The sequence below is a fragment of the Arthroderma uncinatum genome, assembly GCF_011692745.1.
Source record: "Arthroderma uncinatum strain CBS 119779 chromosome Unknown scaffold3, whole genome shotgun sequence".
NCBI lineage: Eukaryota > Fungi > Ascomycota > Eurotiomycetes > Onygenales > Arthrodermataceae > Arthroderma > Arthroderma uncinatum.
This window is the reverse complement of record NW_022983865.1, coordinates 4,616,173-4,634,832: the sequence shown is the minus strand read 5'-3', so window position 1 is coordinate 4,634,832 and position 18,660 is coordinate 4,616,173. Positions and strand designations below refer to the sequence as shown.

The window sequence follows — 18,660 nt, the reverse complement described above, 5'->3', positions numbered from 1 at the left end:
TATCTACATCTACCTACATATTATCATATATATTACCTGCTTCTATCGGCCATGGAGTCTCCAATGAATGACTAAGCACCCCGCACCCCTCATCCTTCGCCAAAGTCGTAGAAAACGAGCAAAAGTCGCATCTTCAGGACGTCAGGAAACAGAGCAGCGATGGATGACGGCACCGATGCTGGCTCTGGCTCTGCTGCAGCGTCGCCTGCGCGGCCCAGGAAGAAGAGGGCGACGGCCACCCGCAAGTCGCTGACCTGCGAGCACTGCAACCGGCCCTTTGCCCGTCTCGAGCATCTCCAACGGCATCTCCGCACCCGTTGAGTTGACCCCTTGCCCCTGCATCTCCTTTTACTCTCTGCTCTTTACTCTAACCTGTCAACTTTATAGACACAAAGGAGAAGCCGTTTACCTGTGACATATGCTTCAAGTCGTTTGCGCGGAGGTCTTTTCTCCCCTTTGTTTAGTCTTTTTTTTATCTTGTTGGTATCGTGCTGATGGTGTGAAGTGACCTGCTTGTCCGCCATGAGCGCCTGGTGCATCCGGCAGAGGCGAGTGCGGCCGGCAGGGGAGAGAAGCGAGCGGCCGCGCCCTCTACCGCCGCCGTGGACGCTGCTGCTGCCGTGGTGGCTGCCGTGCCCTTGCTGCCACAGCCGCAGCCGCCCTTACAGGTTCCGGCCGTGGGAGCTGATATAGGGGCAGACCACACGCAGCTGAACCCGTCCTGGGGTTACGACCTGAACCTGCTCTCCCACGCTGCCAGCCATGTTGCTCTCGAGGGCCAGGGCCAAGCTCAGGCCCAGGCCCAGGCTCAGCAAAGTCACAGCCACGGCCATGGCCAGGATCTAGGTCAGCCGGCTAGGAAACCAGCTCCAGTGTACGAGCGGCCCATCTCAGAGAACTACGGCGTCGAGCCGTCAATCATCGATTTGGCTGATCTGGGAGATCCGGTGCAGGACTTTACCACCTTTCTCGAGAGTGTCGGGCTATCCTCCGACTGGGACTCGGGCCTGTTCAACTCGGTGGAGACGGAGCAGCAGCAGCAGCTGTTATCAAACCCACTGCCGACACTAGATACCAAACAGCAGCCGTTTGCCAGTTCCAGGTTTGGCCAGGATATAGACTCGCGGAATAACAACGCTGCCACGGCAGATGAAGCCCCTTCTTTTTCAAACTTCGGATCCAGGTTGCCCTCTCTACAGCCGGAAGCTCAGGATTCGGATGCCGGTGGTGCCTCTGAGCACAACTCACAGCCGAGGCCGGCATGGGACATATCGACCCAGGAACACCAGTTGTTCACCGCTCGGCTGGAAGACTTTGCTCATGTATTATCAAAGGGGTTTGCGCGGCCTTCCAGACATGCCTTGTCCCGCTACATGGCTGGCTATATCAGTGGTCTCAACGAGCATCTTCCATTTATTCACGTCCCTACTCTCTCGATAGCCAGATGTCCGCCAGAGCTGACCCTCGCACTGGCTGCCGCAGGCTCCCATTACAGGTTTGAAAACAACAGAGGTATAGAGCTCTTCCACGCTGCAAAGGCCATCTTGCTTGAACGGCTCCGGCGTCGGGATTCAAGGCGTGTCCCTCAACCGCACTGGGGGATAGCACCGCCTCCCAACTCGGTCATGCAAAATACCCCGCGAGCGTCGTCTTCAGTCTCGAACCCGGGAAGCAGTCCGTTCCCGCAGCAGTTCATGCAGATCATGGACAACACTTCGTTACCGGGCGAGGACGCCGAAGCACAAATGGAGATCATACGCACGTTCCTCTTACTCACCATATTCGCCTCCTGGGAGAGCCATCCGGATATACTGCGAGACATGCTGGCCCTGCAGAGCACGCTGGCCCGACTTGTGCGGGACCATGGCCTCAACGAGCAGCCGGCTTCCGTCTCACCAGAGACACTCTCATGGGCAGACTGGTCCAGGCAGGAGGCTGATAGGCGCACCAAACTTGTCGTCTACTGCTTCTTCAACCTCCATTCCATAATGTATAATATACCCCCTTTAATCCTCAACTCTGAGCTGAACCTCAACATGCCCGCGTCTGCCGATGAATGGAAGGCCACGACGTCTGGCCAGTGGCGCCGTGTACACCGTCCCCGCACGGCATCAGACAACACCCCTTCTTCGTTCCAGGAAGTCCTAGCAAAACTATTCACAAAGGGGTCCATTGCAGCCACAACCACGCCATCCATCCCCGTATCTCCACTGGGTAACTACGTCCTCATCCACGCCATCATCCAACAGATCTTCTTTGCACGACAGCTCTGCCTCTCCGCCCCATCAATGCCAGGAACCAGCCTCCGGCCCGACGACCTGGCCGTGATGGGCAACTCCCTCAGTGCCTGGAAACGCGGATGGCGCCAAACACCGGAGTCCAGCATCGATCCCCAGAATCCCGCGGGGCCCATTGCATTCACATCCACCGCCCTGCTAGGACTAGCATATATACGCCTCCATTTAGACCTCGGACCATGTCGACGACTCGTCTCCCAGGATCCCGTACAGATAGCCCAGGCACTCAACGACTCCCCACCGCTCGTACGCAGTTCACGCCTGATAATGGCTCTCCTCCACTCGGCGCACGCCCTATCCATCCCCGTCCGTCTAGGCATCGACTTCGTAGCCCGCACCCACTCCTTCTTCTGGTCCATTCAACACTCAATATGCAGTTTGGAATGCGCTTTCTTGCTCTCTCGCTGGCTGCTGTCTATACCCGGCACCCAACATGATCAGCAGCTATCAGAACATGAACGCAAGCTCCTACTATGGGTAAAGAGCATGATGGATGAAACTGACATGTCTGCATCGATCAGCGCGGCTACAGAGGCTGATCTAATTAATGATCCGGCCATGATGAGGCAACTTAGCGTTGCCGTTGTGCGTGTCTGGTCGAGGACGTTCAAGGGGAACACGAGCTGGCCTATCGTCGACCTTATAGGCGCCAGCTTAGAGATATATGCCGATTTGCTTGACGTATGATATACATTGTCATAGACACTGCATTTTTGGATAAGCGTTTCACTTCTATATCTCTTTATTATACTATTCTATCTGTTTCTATTATTTTTCGTTTTTTAGAGTAACGACATAGGATCGTTATAGGTTCGGCTTGGTTATGCATTGGTCATTTATACCCTCTATCTACCCCGTCAAATAAACACGCTATTCAAAAAATCAACGCTATGAAAAATGTATACTCAAAAATATATCGCTAGAAATCATCAAGTCTTGTCTTTCTGAGACTGTATTCGCATAGTCACGCTGTGAGGCACGAATTTCAGTGCTGACATGGACTGTGTAAGGCCTGCTAGATCGTCATCGTCGGTACCACCCCTAACGCCAGATTTACCCCTATCCATCCGACCTGCATGCACCGCTGTTCCCCTAGATATCTGCGTAGGTGATGCGTCCTGGTCCTTATTCGCGATAGAATGATTCCGGCGTTTCTGCGGAGTTGTAGGTGGTGACGAAACAGCATTACTCTTAGGATTAATACTACCTGTTTCGAGAGAGAACCGTCGTCGATGCATGGTCATGCTAGATCTGAGCATAGAGCTATACTTGTCGATGCCATCGTTTACAATGTAGAAGTTATATCCCTGGAGAGAGGGATTAGTATATCATTGAACGTCAACGTTAAGGTTAGATGTATAAAAAGCGGTAAAATGGTCCCTACCCTCGGAAAGCAATGTTTATCTATTAAATGTAACCGTCGTTTCTGCGGAGTGGAACATCTACGATCACATCCTTCAACGAAACAGCCGAACTGGCCAGTAAATTAGTATAAGCAGTAGGAGAAATGAACGGACGAGATGAGGATGAAAAAGTACAGTTTTCTCCCCTCTTTCTTTCCTCTCTTCCATAACCGGATCATGATTCTCTTCGATATGTCGAGTCAGAAACAGATCAGATGGGAAATTCTTCCTGCATTCCGAACACCGGTTGACGTGTGTCTGCATGTAGTGCGATTCATACTCTTCGTACGTCGGAAACGACAGCTCTCCTCTGTGCGGCGGTAACGAGCAGCGCATCACTGCATGATCTGCACCGTCGGACAACGCAGTGTTATCCATGTGAGGATATTTATTCCGTGATGGCGGGCTTGTAGATACCATTGTTGCGGCCGATGAGGTATGATTCAAGTCTGATCTTTCGGGAGTGGAATCTTCCCAGGTTCGTTTCGCCATGTTTGAACCTGTTGCTTGTTAACCGGAGCGGTGAGCGGCCGAGATATGCACTGTGGTGGGATGATATTCCAATTGGTACCAGCAACGATCTTTGTCGGTATGTTGGACGTTGCAGCTATGCATGCAGTGTTTAGTCTGGGGTTCAAGCCTCTCGCGTGCTCTCATCGAGTTAAGCAGACATCTTTATGCAAGTCCTCTCAGGTCGGATCTATAGATTAGTATCCATTCAACATAAAGGCCAGTTTCTATCGTGTTTCTATCGTTTTTCTATCGTTTTTTTTTTATGAAGAAGTGAAGTTGATGTCCGAAAGTGGCAATAAGGGGGAGTTGATAAGCAAGATTAATAAGCGAGCTTATCGCTGTATTTTTTTCCGGTTATCATAGAAATTTTATTCCATCGCTCTTTGCCCCGCCATCTATTCATCCCACTCAACTCATTCAGGGGCGTTTTATGCTACATTTTAGTATTGAATATAGATTGTTTCCCTTATATCTGCAGCCATGGTGTTGGCCAAATCAAAAAATTCGGTGGGGTTGGGGAACAGTTTGATGAACGATAGATTCGGCAAGGGAAAAGGCGCGGATCGCAAGAAAGTATCTCACAATGCTGCTGCTATTCAGAGAAAGGGCACCGACGGCGAGACCTACATCACAAACCCTTCCGAGGAGGCATCATGGGTGAAGATGCGCAGTATCACAGAGCAGGCTGCTCTCGACGAGTTCCTGAGTACAGCCGAACTTGCAGGCACAGATTTCACAGCCGAAAAGATGAATAATGTCAAGATCATACATCAGGATCAGAAGAACCCTTACCTCCTTTCAGCCGCGGACGAGAGAAACGCTATCAGAAAACACCAGAAGAATCGTGCTCGCTTAACAGTCCCCCGACGTCCCAAGTGGAATGAAAAAACCACACGCCACGAACTCGATGCGATGGAACGAGAAAACTTCCTAGAATGGAGGAGGGGGCTTGCAGAGCTACAGGAGGTTCAGGACATATTGATGACGCCGTTCGAGCGAAATTTGGAGGTTTGGAGACAGCTATGGAGAGTCATTGAGCGATCCGACCTTGTCGTGCAAATCGTGGACGCGAGGAACCCACTTCTCTTTCGATCTGAAGACTTGGAAAAATACGTCAAGGAAGTGAGCCCGAAGAAGAGGAATTTGCTTTTGGTGAATAAGGCAGATATGATGACACTGAAACAGAGGGAGGCATGGGCAGATTATTTTGAGGAACACAACATATCTTACAAGTTCTTTTCCGCTGCTTTAGCGAAGGAGATTAATGAGGCGAACGAGCAAAATGGTAGCGAAGGATCGGAGGAAGAAGATGAGGAAGAGGATGAAGATGAAGATGAAGTGGCGCTGGCCGAGCGAACGAGAAAAGCGCGCATTGAAGATTCGGAAGAAGACTCAGAAGAAGGTTCAAGTGCTGAAGAGGTCGAGGATGAAGATGACTCGGACGATGACGATGGTGGTGGTTTACCTCTTCCACAAGAGCCAGGACCAAAGAGAACTGAAATCATCACCGTGGGTGAGCTGGAGGCATTATTCATGTCTGCTGCTCCTCCCCGTGATCCTAACGATGAGAGAAGCAAGGACGTTACCACCATTGGTCTTGTCGGATACCCCAACGTTGGTAAATCCAGTACTATAAACGCGCTTCTCGGCTCGAAGAAAGTGTCTGTTTCTGCAACTCCTGGAAAAACGAAGCATTTCCAAACCCTATACCTAACGCCTAAGATCATGCTTTGTGATTGCCCTGGTCTGGTTTTCCCTAACTTTGCCACCACGAAAGCGGACCTTGTCGTTAACGGTGTCCTCCCTATTGATCAACTACGCGAGTACACCGGCCCAGCCGGACTCGTGGCCCAGAGGGTTCCGCTTCACTTCCTCGAGGCAGTGTACGGAATCAAGATCCCTATCCGACCCCTTGAGGAGGGAGGGACAGGAACCCCGACCGCATCAGAGATTCTTCGCGCATATGCCCGTGCTCGTGGATTTGCGACGACAGGATTGGGACAGCCAGATGAATCTCGCGCCGCAAGATACGTATTGAAGGATTATGTCAATGGAAAACTTCTCTTCTGCCATCCTCCGCCAAGGGACCCTCCTTTCACAGATACGCAAGAACGTACAGACTATGAACTGGCGTTCAACGAAGGGTTATATGACATGGCTCATCTCCCCGCACGAAGGAAGGAGGCGATGCTAAGAGAGCACGCTGCGGCATTGGCCGGTAACGGCGAATCAGTCGATGGAATAAATGATGATTTTGATTTAAAATCAGACATCACTACTTCGCAATCTTCAGCTACCGCACCTGGATTAATCCAAGGTGCTCGCTCAAAGAAGCTTGACAAGGGTTTCTTTGGTCCTGGCGGTTCCGGATCAGCAGGACACCTTAAGATGCCGTTTAGCTATAAGTATACGGAAGTGGGTAAAGAGGCGGGCAAGGTAAAGGAAATCACCGGTCGCAAGCAGAGGACTCTCATTGCGTTGGAGAAGAATATAGATGTGTCTGAAGTAAGGGGGCCGGGAAAGAAGCATTTCAAGGGGAATAGAAAGGTCAAGACAAGGCAGAAGGGAAACAGCTTTTTGGCAGACGATGAGTGAACTGTTACGACTTTATGTGTTCATATATGGCCCTGCATTTAGGAAAGGTATCATGTTGTTTATGCCACCTGCGAATTCATTTCTTCCATCTATCTCAACTTTTCCCATGTAAAAAACTTCCCCTTTTTTGTTATCGCGTAAGGCTCGAAGCTTATCGCTTATCGGGTTATCCACGTGACCTTATCTAAAATATTCTGAATGTGGCCCGCATTTACAACGCGAAAAGCAGCATCTCCGGCTTCACTTCTCACCGAAACCAGTTAAACTAGGGAATTCACACTCTAGATCGCGAAGTCACGATGCCTCCAACGAAGCAGTGGATGTATGTATCTCCCTTATAACTCGTTCCCAATTCTTGTGGACGCTGAATCGCTAACTCGTGTCGCACACATTTTCCAGTGATAAAAAATCCGCAACAAAATACCAGCTCTTTCACAGATCTCAACATGACCCGCTAATACACGACCCCGAGGCAGAAGACAGGATCCTCCATGTAGTCGGAGGGCCTGGTCCGACCGCTAGTACCACATCGTCCTCATCAAAACGAGAAACTGGAACGCTTCGTGACCTAGACAAGGAATTCAGCTCAGCCACTCGAAAAAATGAAGGAGAGGCGGCGAATTATGGCATTTTCTACGACGATACCAAGTATGATTACATGCAACATTTGCGCGGGCTAGGAGAAGGCGTTGGAGACACCCACTTTGTTGAGGCGAAATCGAAGGGTAAAGGGAAGAAGGGCATGAAACTTGAAGATGCGTTGAGGGAAGTTTCACTTGATGGCGATGGGCCAGAGGGGTCCATTTACAGTGGTGCTGGCGATGATTTCCAGTCAACTGCTTCGTCATATGTGCGTAGGGCCACTTACCAAGACCAACAAGATATACCAGATGCGATTGCGGGTTTCCAGCCGGGGATGGACCCCCGACTGAGAGAGGCCCTGGAGGCGCTAGAGGATGATGCATACGTTGATGAGGAATGTGAAGACGATATCTTTGAAAGCCTTGTTTCCGGTGGTCATGACGCAGAGGTTGACCCTGATGAGTGGAGGGATACATATATTGAAGACGATGACGAAGGGTGGGAGTCAGACGCAACAGAAAAGGCACCTGTTCAGCACGACAATTCCACTACTGGCCAATCGTCCGGTATACCAGATAACTCGTCAGGTTCAGTCAAATCTTCTCAACCACCAAATGACGACCAAATTCCAGACATGGAGGAACATGAGGGAGACTGGCTACGAGATTTTGCCAAATATAAAAAAGAAGTGAAAGGAAACAAGCCTACGGCTGATGGTGGTGAAAATGCTTCAGAACACCGCACTACAGCATCAACTTTGTTTACGCTTGGAGGAACCCCAATTAGGAAAAAGAAACGCAAGGGCGCTCAAACTAACCCGTCCGCATATTCGATGACTTCCTCTTCACTCGCGAGGACAGATGGACACAGACTTCTCGACGATCGGTTTGAAAGAATGGAAGCCCTGTACGCTCTGGATGAAGAAGGGGAGGAATATGAAGGATCAAGCATGGCTGATGACATGTCCGTCGTCAGTGGGCTTTCACGATATTCCAAACTTTCACAGGCTCCAAGCCTGGTCTCACAGGGCGGAGGCATGCCACTTCGTTCGGACTTCAACGACGTCATGGATGGATTTTTAGATAAATGGGATGACCGACGAGTTCATGCCAAACGCAAGGGCGCACAGGGTAGACGAGGGAAGAACGGAAACGAGGTTATTGGCATCAAGATGTTGGATGAGGTTAGGAAAGGCCTTGGACCACCTAGGCTCTCCACCAACGCCTTTGGGAAGGTTTAATGTGTTAATGTTTCATTTACGGATGGGTTTGTTGGAGTTGAGCGTTGATTCTTGAAACAAAAGTATCTGGAGTTCGTTTATATACACTGTAACGGGAAATAGAGGATGATACTCATGATATGAAAGTGAAGGTCTTCCGGCTATAATTGAAACGATATAGGATCTCTATACACGCTATATGATTTAAGTACGTCGATACATATGTCTATTAGATTACATATTATACAGGTTTGGGGATAGATTGTTCATAGGGCGCCGCCCACTCGCTCTACAATCCACATGGCGAGGCGAACATTCCAACTAACTCTTCGTTCGACTCTCCTGAGGTCTTCTCTCGAAATGGGTTTGGAGTCCTTCTGCAACCACTCTGTTTCTTGACCCAGCCGTTCTTTCAAGCTGTTGTCTGTAGTCACTACAACAGCACCAACTTCTAAATCAAGTCCATAACTTCTCTTCGTATAATTGCTGCTTCCCACGAAAGTGAGGCTGGGGTATTTTTCATCCGGGAGCGTTACCCATAACCCCTTAGCATGATATGTCCAGCCATCAGGCTCGTTCACAGTTCCTCTACGCCACTCCTTTAGTTGAATTGAATTTGTTCTCTGGGCTTCTGCAACTCGGTCTAGGAATCTGGCAGAAAGGTGAGTGTATGCTGCCGGCAGCATCCCCGAGACACCTGGAGACCCATAAAATCCATTTGCCCATGGGGAGGCTGTGAGGACTGTCCCCTGATTACTTGGGGAATCAGGAGAAGGTGTAGTGCTGGAGATCAGGAGAGATGATAGAACAGGGTGCATATTGAAATAGCCTGCCGTGAACAGCCAACGAGAATTTTTTAGTGCTGGATTACTAGCAAGGGCGCTGAGAACGCTTGTAACAGCCGGAAATTCTGTTGATTGGTCCGGCTTCAATAGCGGTGTGAATTGGGCAACAGGATATACGTATGTTTGATTTTCGGGTATCGACGCAGAGACAGTGTGGGATTTCGATGGCTGTATTAATTTTGACAGTGTGATTGATGCTGCCGATATAAAATCTTTAGGGTCATCCAAAGGGGATGGCCCGCTATTTGTAGCAGGCCAATTCAAAATGTACCCCTGCTTGCTCTTTGTATCGGGCAGGACCTGGAAACTGAATTTACAGATAGCATGATGGATCTGTGAGTAGTACTCTGCTAGTTCTGTCGACTGGAAAACATGATATCGATCGAGTCGATTTGTAAAATAGTCATTTGAAAGGTTGGCCCTGTTTCAAGAAGACATGTCAGGAAGATGAGCACTGAGGAGTATAGAAGATAGAGACATACCCGGAAAGAATTATCTCATCATCCACTCCGTAAAGCTTCATGTGCTGAAGGCCCCATCCTTCATTTATTCGTTTCGGTATGTGTTTTTTCCTCATTCCAACCAGGTTAGGAGTATGGAACATCCTTATTTCAACCCGCTCTGGTCCATGTTCCTCGACCAAGGACGCTAAGAGAGAAGCGGACGAGGGATTCGGTGACTCGCGTGTCCCGCGTAAGGCGTCTGTCAGAATTGATACCTTTAAGTCCGGGTTCTGGCGGAGTGCCTCGTTTAAGACCGAAAGAAGCTCATGTTCTGTTTTGCCGATATACAGGGTTGAGAGGTAGACCCTTCGTTTTGCACTCCGTATTTTGTCCTACTAATTTATTAACTACGCTTTCTCAATCTTTTGCATTGGAACCCTTACCTTCAAAGTCTCATAGAACGCAGCTGGGGAGTTTAAGATCTGGATATTGGACGCTTTCACCTCAAACTTAGGCGCAATTCGATCCAGCTCCACTGTGAGACTGCCAATGGGTGACGATGAGCTTGTATAGCTGGCGGTCGGAGCTGAAGTAGAGGAAAACTTGCGGACGGGGGAGATGTAGCTGGTGGTATGTGTTGAACATCTCCGGGTACAGTTCTGGAGGGTACGCCCTCCAATGCGTTTTATCATTGTTTCTGTCACCCCAAGAATCGCATTCCAGGGCCTATACCACTTGTCTATGAACGATCCTCGCAGTTGGAGGGCAAGTAAAAGCAGAGCGTAGAAAGTGAAGCCGTAAACAATTTTATCTTATCTACATCCAGACGATGGTGGCGCTAAACCGTTTTCGGGGCGTCAAGAACGACCACAGCGAAACAAGCCGGAACTTCGACTTCAACGATAGCGAGCAACTCAAGGGAACGACACCGTCCGCCGTCACCATGTCGACCATTTCTAGGACGTTGCGGAACTTGTGGAAGGTTGGAATCAAGGTACGTATCATCTCAAATCAAACCCAAAACTGTTCGTGGGCTAATTGGTTTGGTGCAGGACTATGGTCACCAACTTCACGTAAGTTGACATCCGTCGGTGCGAAATGGCGGCCACGGGGGATGGAGATTCGTGGTATAGGAAGCGCAGACACTAAAGTCATGTCTGTTCTGTTTTATAGTATATCGGTATGTTTACGGCGTCCAGCTGTCTGCGAGTATTGCTAACGGAAGTCGAACATAGGTGATACCAAAGCCGGTACCCTCATAGCGATCGATCGATACGGAAACAAATATTTCGAAAACAACGAAGAATTGCCTCGTACGTTATTTATTACCTTTGATAAGGAGTGATGAGGGTGTTGACACACGGTTTAGTTCGAACGCGCTGGGTCGATTACAAGGATAAAGATCTCGACGCTTCGCATATCGATCCTGGCTGGTTAGTTTCCTGATTCCGATTTACGAGCTGCAATTGCGACGAAAAATTACGTCCGTTGCAGGGTTAAAGATTCAATTTCTCACTCGACATTGATATAGGCACGCTTGGATCTCGTACATGGTTGACAAGCCACCAACGCAAGATGCGATTATCCAAACCGGTGTACGAAAATGGGAAACTCCAGAGCATAGGCCTAATATGACCATGACTCGAGCTGCGTACAAGCCATATTCAACGTGGGTCACCATATGGTTCCTCTTATTGACCCTCCAACGCTAACACCTTCGATATTCGTAGTGTCAAGCCAAAATACTCCGCATGGGAGCCAGTTGCCGCCCCTCGGTAAGGGAGCCTGCGTTAAATAGCGCTCCTTTATTCTAAACTTCGGGTATTTGTTTCGAAGAATACCACTTAGACTCAATTCTGAGGTCCTGTTTGGACAAATTTGTATATAAGAAGATGAGCTATTCGGGCAACCTTATCTTATTTCAAATCCTTCCACTATGATAAATCTAGTCTAATTGCAAACGGGCATGATGAGAAGAGTGTATGAAAAAGGCCGAGAACAAAGGTAAATTAAAATTTATATATTTCGTAACCAAGACGCAACGATATACGGCCGACGAGCGATGAAAATGAAATGACTTCAAAGAACATAGCCGCCGGACCCTATGTTCCACCAATGTCGGACTGGCCGGCCATTCTCGAGGTCAATACACCACCACAATACCTCCTTTGCCTTTTCGATCTGCCCTCCCTGCTCGTATGCCCTAGACAACGCAAACCATGCTTCTGAGTTATCCCACGCTGTTCCCAGCTTTGTGAGGGTAGAGAGAAGCCCATAGGCCCGGTCCCTAGCCGCAAGGCGGTTAAGCGACTCAGGTGTATCGTTGGGTAACGTGGTTGTTGATGCATCGTTAGCGTCAACTTCCTTTGGAAGAATTGATGGCTGCCCCGGGTATGAAGGTGATTGGAGGGAGAGATTTGACATGTCAGGTAATGGCGGAGGGGCTGGTTCTTCTGCAGGCAACATTTGTTCGTGTATATCAAGAAGCAGTGTAGCCAATCCAACCGTTGCTCGTGGGTGATCTGGGTAATGCATAAGCGCGTCTTCAAAATGTTTCATGGCCTCGTACGGTTTGGACTGCGCTTGGGTGATGTAACCGCGCTCCGCATAGATATCGGCCCAGATTTCATCAGAGGACTTTGTACCACCCCATCCTTCGTCAGCGAAAGCCCTTGTAGATGACTCCTGTGTTGCAACAAGACTTTCTATACGAGTAGCGTGCAATGACGCTTCGTTGCAAGCCTCCACGGCGTCTTCAAACAATAGGGCTTTCTGGTAAAGGTCGGCAATGAATAGCCAAATTTTCACAAGCAGGCTAAGAGAATGCTTTTGCTCCTGGATTCTTGGAAACCTAGTTAATGCTTTGTTGAGTGAACCTGACTGACGAGTTGTAGGCATCCTAACGTCCTGTATAGGTGGCTGATTCAAGTGTCCAGCTGGAGCTGGCTCCTTTGTATATTTCATGTTATGAGGGATAGCCGGTAAGGTCTGCCTTGCGGAATCGGCTCCATGGATATTCTGCTCGCTTAGAGGGACCGAGCCTTTTTCAAGCGTTGGCTTGGTAACACTTTCTTCAAGATGGTGTATCTTCTGGGACAGCTTGCCATCTTTCCGTAGAACGGAGACCTTGCGAGATCTGCTACGCGGCTGTACTGCAACAAATTCTTGATCGTCATTTGTAATTTGGATGGCTGGCGCTGGTGTAGCGGGGTCTCTATCAGATATAGTTGGTGCTATTGAGGTAGCAGTGCCAATTTCACCGCCCAGACCGCTTTCCTGGTCTTGCTGCTGTTGTCTTTGGGGTTTCCTCCAGCCAAAGATACTGCCTCGTCCAGTTCGAACGGTCCCAGTGGCAGTTTTGGGAGGAGTTAGCTGGTCCGCATTGCTTTTGGTTTCAATTTCAGCTAGGCCAATGCCAGCAAAGAGTCGACCGAATAATCCTATCAGTTCATCACTATAGTTGAGGGCAGCCTCTGGGCCGCGAACAACATCCATGAGCGCAAGTTGCGTCATACGTAGCTCAACCATACTCTCCCTCTCACGGGTTTCTATATCTGGGAATCTAGAGTGCTGTCCTTCGCCCGTAAATGATATTGGTTGTGTGGCTTCATCCTTTCCATTCGAGTTTCGAAGGGGTCGAACGGTACTTTGCTTATGGAGTAATTTTTCAGTTGACATCATCTCAAATACAACATCACAGGCATTAGCTGCGGTTTTGAAATCCTCTTTTGAGCTAAGTAGGAGCGCCAGCAAATGCCATAGCGGCACGATATCCCTCTCCCCATAGTTAATGACTGAGCGAGTGTCCGTTTGATCCTCATCGTCTTCAGTATTGTACGAGCTTAGCGTTGCCCGAACAAGGGCAATGGCGCCATCCAAGTCTCTTGTTTCTGCACGTAGAAGAGCGAGAGCGAAAGCCGTGGCAGGGCTGGGTTCATGTTCAGCTTCCGCTACCAGAGCCTTCTCCAGGGCATCTATAGCGTTTGCCTGAAGTTCAGGCCTAGATTCGCTGATAGGAGTCCATCTAGCCCATGTAGCTAGCCCGATACCGATGGCTCGATAGGCAAATGGGATCCATTGTGTGGGCATCCTAGTTTCTCCTGATCGATGGCTAGCTTCAGCTAGGCCATGTCCATTTGGTTGCACTTGTGCACTCAATACACCATCTAGTATGTCAGTGAGCTCTTTTACTTTCTCTGCCTCTTTCCGGGATCCAAAGCAGCAAAGCATGATCAACCCCTCGGCCAGGGTATAGATAAAAAGCCGGTCATCTTCAATATCCCTCAGATGATTGTGGGAATGGTCAGATCTTTCCTTTGCGTCCATTACTAGATGGACATAGGTATCCAGGGCATGAAGTGCGAGCTCAAACTCTGCTAAAGCTGTATGTACGTGAAATAGTTCTCTCAGGATTAATGTAGAATGAAATGTTTTAGTTGCGGCGCGGTATAATATCTATTATCATGTTAGCAACAATTGCACATAGCTGGTCAAGGTGCATTTCGCAGGGGATGAATCCTTACGTCCAAAACATTTCGGGAGATTGCACCCTGCCCTCCTTCTCCGAAGTCATCGTCACACCACTCGGCGCCACAGAAAACCTCCCAATTGCGAATGACTTGTTGCACCCATAGCTCAACTTCTTGGTTTACCACGTTGGCCTTTGGAAATTTGGAGTGTCTGAGAAGAACATTTTCACAGGTCGCCTCTATCCTTCGAAACTCGGCAGAGAGTTGTACACGCTTCGGTCCGTCTGAGATGGGTGGGTATGGGAGTTCGTGTTGTAAGACTATTGAGAGAATATCGTAGTAGGCTCGCCATAATGACGTCTTGGAACTCGAATTAGTTGGTGTGATATCCGCGGCCACCGCTGGATCGCTGCCCTTTACGTCAGGATGAGAGGCCCAAAGACGAAGAGACCGTAGCGCAAATTCGAGGCTGCTTTCATCGTAGTCTGGTGATCGAGATATGAACAGTTCGTAGGCCAACATCGAGACCCTCGCCAAGTACTGTTCCGACCAGAACAAAAGCTGAGGGTTAGATGTATTAGCAGATGCAGGAGTAGCAGCCCACGAAAATGTTGATTTGAAGGTTTGCAGTGCATCCTCCTTTCCTGAAGACAACTCCTCAGCAGCTCCTATATATCCCGATTAGTAGCCAACAGCGAAAAAAGCCGAGATATATGGTATTTAATCACCCTTCAAATAGCCACCTTGGACTATACACACTTCTGTCCATGGTGACAATTGTTCCTCGCTGCCAGCTAAATTCTGTACACTGCCCTCAAAGTCCTCGGGAAGACTCGCTGCTACTTCATCTGGCTCGGATAATTCCCAGAACAGCCATGCTAAGCAGACTTGTGCCTGAAAAGAATCTTCAGGAGTGTTCTGTTCATCTCCTAGCACAGACTGGAGTCCCGGTATGCATTCTCGGAGGTTGTTCGCACTCTGTTCGTTCGCTGCGCTGCCTAGCGAGGTTCGCTTCCTGCAGTACTCTACGATCTGAGCTTCTGCCTGGGCCGTTTGAATTAAACCTATCACAGGGTACAATATATCAGCAACTGGAAGAGTGGAAGACGGGCACTGATCCTATCGGTGGGCAACGCACATTTCCTGCCAGGGGCATGCTTAACGACCTTTCGGACCAGACCTGGTATTTCGTGCCAATTCTGATTGCATCTCGCCGTGTCCAACAAGTTTAGATAGCGCTGAGCCTTCTCTGTAATCTGGATTTGCTATAGGAGACGCCGTCAGTATCTGGGGGAGCGTGGAATAGGCAGCGGGCAATGTGCATACTTACGGTCATTTCTCAGGATAAAAGGAGAGTACTCGGAGCCAGCAGCATGGCCTGATTAAAAACGATTGTATACTCGCCGAGACAACTGACCATCATATCAAGGCTCAGTGTCCCTGTAGATGGTTTGCTGTGCGCTGCGTGTTTTTGTAGCAGAGACGTCACTCCTTCGCAGCTGTATGAAGGTCCACATCCACATCCGAGCCTCCTAGCGCCAAAAAAAAAAGTGACGAAAGTCCAACGGCCATCAAAAAAAAATATTGTTTGAGCTTGCGCATTCCCACCCATAGCTATAAACACGTCTATCTTAACAATTGACGTTTGAACTACTAGCGGGGATACTCTTCTTCGTCCTTATGGGGTTGCTGTCTATATAAATCATCCAAAAGTTCCATTCGCAGCAAAATGGCGGCGGTTATGGCCTTGCGTGCAGCAGTGCACAATCTATGCTCGACTCCGGCAAAGGAACTGCCCTTGACGACGGAATATATTGCTACTATCATTAGTGACTGTAGCGCGATCCTATCTGCGCCGGCAAACCAGAACCAGCACGCCGGAGCGCCAGATAGAGCGCTGCTCGTCCAGAAATTGAAGGCCCGCATCACAAGCTTGCTACAGGATAAAACGGTCGAAGGACGCTGGTCTGGCGTGGTTCTTGTGAAATCGACAGTGGAAGCTGGTCAATGGGAAATCCTGCGTGGATGCGAGACCTGGGTTCGCTCGATTCTGGCTATATTAGGAGTAGGCTGCAACGACCCTCGAAGTTATGGAATGCAAATTCAATACTAACAGTTCAATGGCTAGAAACCAGATCCTCTATCGTTGAAGAAGCTCAGTGTGTTGACTCTCACGCGGATATTTCAATTAACACATCGTTATCAGACGTTGACTCGGGAAATAACGACGCCTACTCTACCGCAATTCATAACCGCCTGTTTAAACATCATATCCACCAAGCCACCGATGGACACACGACGGAGCTTGAAATATGGCAATTCCTTGGTTGAGACCGTGTTCTGCTCATTTTTGACACTCCTTCCAAACCACCCAACAATTTTCCGCCCATTCTCAGCCCAGATTCATGGCCTTCTTCTCCCGATAATAACAACCTCAAATTCGCCAAATGCAGTTCCTGAGTCTACCAAATCGATGGCTCAACAACTCTTTATATCATTGCATCAGTGTGCTCCAAAAAATACTGCAAGTGACGAATGGATCAAGGCCATTCGAACAACAATCCTAGCAGCCCATCGAACTGGGGATCACTTATTTAGGGCTATTGTAGAACACTGGGAATCGGTTGATTCTACATTACGGCAGGGCACTGGTCACAGACCTTCAGACGAGCTTGTTGGTGACGATGGGCCGGATCCACTTGGGCTCCCTGGGTGGTCTGGCATACAGCAAGGAAGTGGACATTTGATAAGCCTGATAGCACTCTTGTCAAATTTCCTCAAATTGCGCTCGCACTCTACTGTTGCTATACCAATTGGTTCTATTCTTGATTTAACATCTAGACTGGCATCCATCATTGTACCCTCTTCAGCTTCGGGGGAGGACACAAATAACTCCAACTCCGAGATAGGCAGAGATGAAAGAGAAGCCCTGTGGAGTGTCATACCTTCCATACATGCTGCATCTTTAAGTCTCCAACAAACTGCTCTCGAGCTATTAGGGCCAGGGAGCTCTTCAACTGCACGAAGTTGTTTAGACCAGACTATGTGGGTATTTGCATCCTCAAATTCCAACCGGTTGGTCCGAGAAGCCGCATATAAATCCATTTCAACATGTCTCACTATACTAGGGCCGACATTGACTAAGCCAGGCGTTTCGTCGTTGGCCCCAGCTATTCAGACATCATGTTGCGACCTGTTGCCACCAAAGGACGCCGGTATCAGCGAGAGTAAACCCACCGGCAGCAAAGGAAAGTCAAGTTCCTCTGGAACCACCAATGCGGATGCATTTTTAGACAACAAGTCAAAATCAAGCTCCGAGGGCCAGAGCACCGCTGAACCGGGGCCCCTTACAGATGCCGCCACCTTCTTTTTGCTCCATGTTCTTACATATGTTCCAACCGAGCTCATTCCTTTATCGCTTCGTGCGAAGATTGACCGCACGTCAATACTTACTGCAAATGAAGGTCTCGTGATGGCCAGTGTTCTTAACCCCATATCCTCAATGGAGTCTCAACGTGGCCATTCAAGTATCCTTCCTTTCCTCGCAAGGAGTCAGCCTAAAGATCTAGAGGTTGAAGGCTTATTACGACCGCGTATGCCCGTGATAATTACAGGAGCAGGTAGAAAAGGAAAACTAGAGTTCGAAACTGACGACGAGGACGATGAAGCAGTAGAAACATCTGTTGGGGGTATGGGAAATATACAAAAATGTGACGTACGAGAGTCTCTGGCCGAAAAACTTGGTGGTCGTCAGGCCTCTGCTTCAGAAGAAACGACGGCACTACCAAAGGATGCTGAGCGAGGAAATAAGCGGAGACACCAGGACGATGTTGATAATACCCTTCAAACCACCTTTTCTCAGCCCGACAAACGAGTACGAGTAGAGGACGATACGCCCATGGTCACCATAACCTTATCTGACCGGCAAACGACCGAAGGTACGTCTTCAACACTGCAGGTCGAGTCAAGCAATCAGTCAAGCAGTGGAATTGAGGATACCGCAAAGATGAACTTTTTCCCAGAACCACAGGAAGCTAGATATCCAACTCCCAAAAATATTTCAGAGTTTAATATCCCATCACGGACAGCACAGAGCCATCAGAAACTTGATGAAGCCGATACTGATAGTGACGATGGAATCCCTCAATTAAACATGGAATCTGATACTGATGAGGATGACGAAGAATGATGAGTTATACCCTGCGATCTCACTCAAAAGCGACATTTTGACACATTTTTATTATAGACCATTATGGTTAGGGGGCTAATGTCCAGCGCACAAAAAAAAAAAATA

At 48.9% G+C, this 18,660-nt stretch overlaps 7 protein-coding genes across 7 annotated transcripts; 5 read left to right on the top strand and 2 right to left on the bottom strand.

The window, feature by feature from the left end:
• Positions 1–159: 159 nt before the first annotated feature.
• On the top strand, positions 160–2,984 carry GIQ15_05173 (regulatory protein; the record flags this gene model as incomplete). Its single annotated transcript, XM_033552590.1, has 3 exons — positions 160–316; positions 388–442; positions 506–2,984. The coding sequence occupies 3 exons, from the start codon at positions 160–162 to the stop codon at positions 2,982–2,984; spliced, it is 2,691 nt and encodes an 896-aa protein (XP_033406320.1).
• A 1,709-nt stretch (positions 2,985–4,693) lies between these two features.
• On the top strand, positions 4,694–6,808 carry GIQ15_05172 (nucleolar GTP-binding protein 2; the record flags this gene model as incomplete). Its single annotated transcript, XM_033552589.1, has 3 exons — positions 4,694–5,179; positions 5,399–5,831; positions 6,051–6,808. 3 exons carry the CDS (start codon positions 4,694–4,696, stop codon positions 6,806–6,808), a joined length of 1,677 nt encoding a protein of 558 aa, XP_033406319.1.
• Positions 6,809–7,107: 299 nt separating this feature from the next.
• GIQ15_05171 (low-temperature viability protein ltv1) lies at positions 7,108–8,630 on the top strand (the record flags this gene model as incomplete). The annotated part of the gene is made up of 2 exons (XM_033552588.1): positions 7,108–7,130; positions 7,208–8,630. 2 exons carry the CDS (start codon positions 7,108–7,110, stop codon positions 8,628–8,630), a joined length of 1,446 nt encoding a protein of 481 aa, XP_033406318.1.
• Positions 8,631–8,875: 245 nt separating this feature from the next.
• Positions 8,876–10,589, bottom strand: GIQ15_05170 (CDP-diacylglycerol-glycerol-3-phosphate 3-phosphatidyltransferase; the record flags this gene model as incomplete). Its single annotated transcript, XM_033552587.1, has 3 exons — positions 8,876–9,875; positions 9,937–10,289; positions 10,341–10,589. The coding sequence occupies 3 exons, from the start codon at positions 10,587–10,589 to the stop codon at positions 8,876–8,878; spliced, it is 1,602 nt and encodes a 533-aa protein (XP_033406317.1).
• A 1,387-nt stretch (positions 10,590–11,976) lies between these two features.
• GIQ15_05169 (uncharacterized protein) lies at positions 11,977–15,702 on the bottom strand (the record flags this gene model as incomplete). The annotated part of the gene is made up of 5 exons (XM_033552586.1): positions 11,977–14,352; positions 14,421–15,034; positions 15,095–15,430; positions 15,505–15,631; positions 15,697–15,702. 5 exons carry the CDS (start codon positions 15,700–15,702, stop codon positions 11,977–11,979), a joined length of 3,459 nt encoding a protein of 1,152 aa, XP_033406316.1.
• A 393-nt stretch (positions 15,703–16,095) lies between these two features.
• Positions 16,096–16,697, top strand: GIQ15_05168 (uncharacterized protein; the record flags this gene model as incomplete). Its single annotated transcript, XM_033552585.1, has 3 exons — positions 16,096–16,431; positions 16,495–16,525; positions 16,573–16,697. The coding sequence occupies 3 exons, from the start codon at positions 16,096–16,098 to the stop codon at positions 16,695–16,697; spliced, it is 492 nt and encodes a 163-aa protein (XP_033406315.1).
• Positions 16,698–17,409: 712 nt separating this feature from the next.
• GIQ15_05167 (uncharacterized protein) lies at positions 17,410–18,555 on the top strand (the record flags this gene model as incomplete). Its single annotated transcript, XM_033552584.1, has 1 exon — positions 17,410–18,555. The coding sequence occupies one exon, from the start codon at positions 17,410–17,412 to the stop codon at positions 18,553–18,555; it is 1,146 nt and encodes a 381-aa protein (XP_033406314.1).
• Positions 18,556–18,660: the final 105 nt, after the last annotated feature.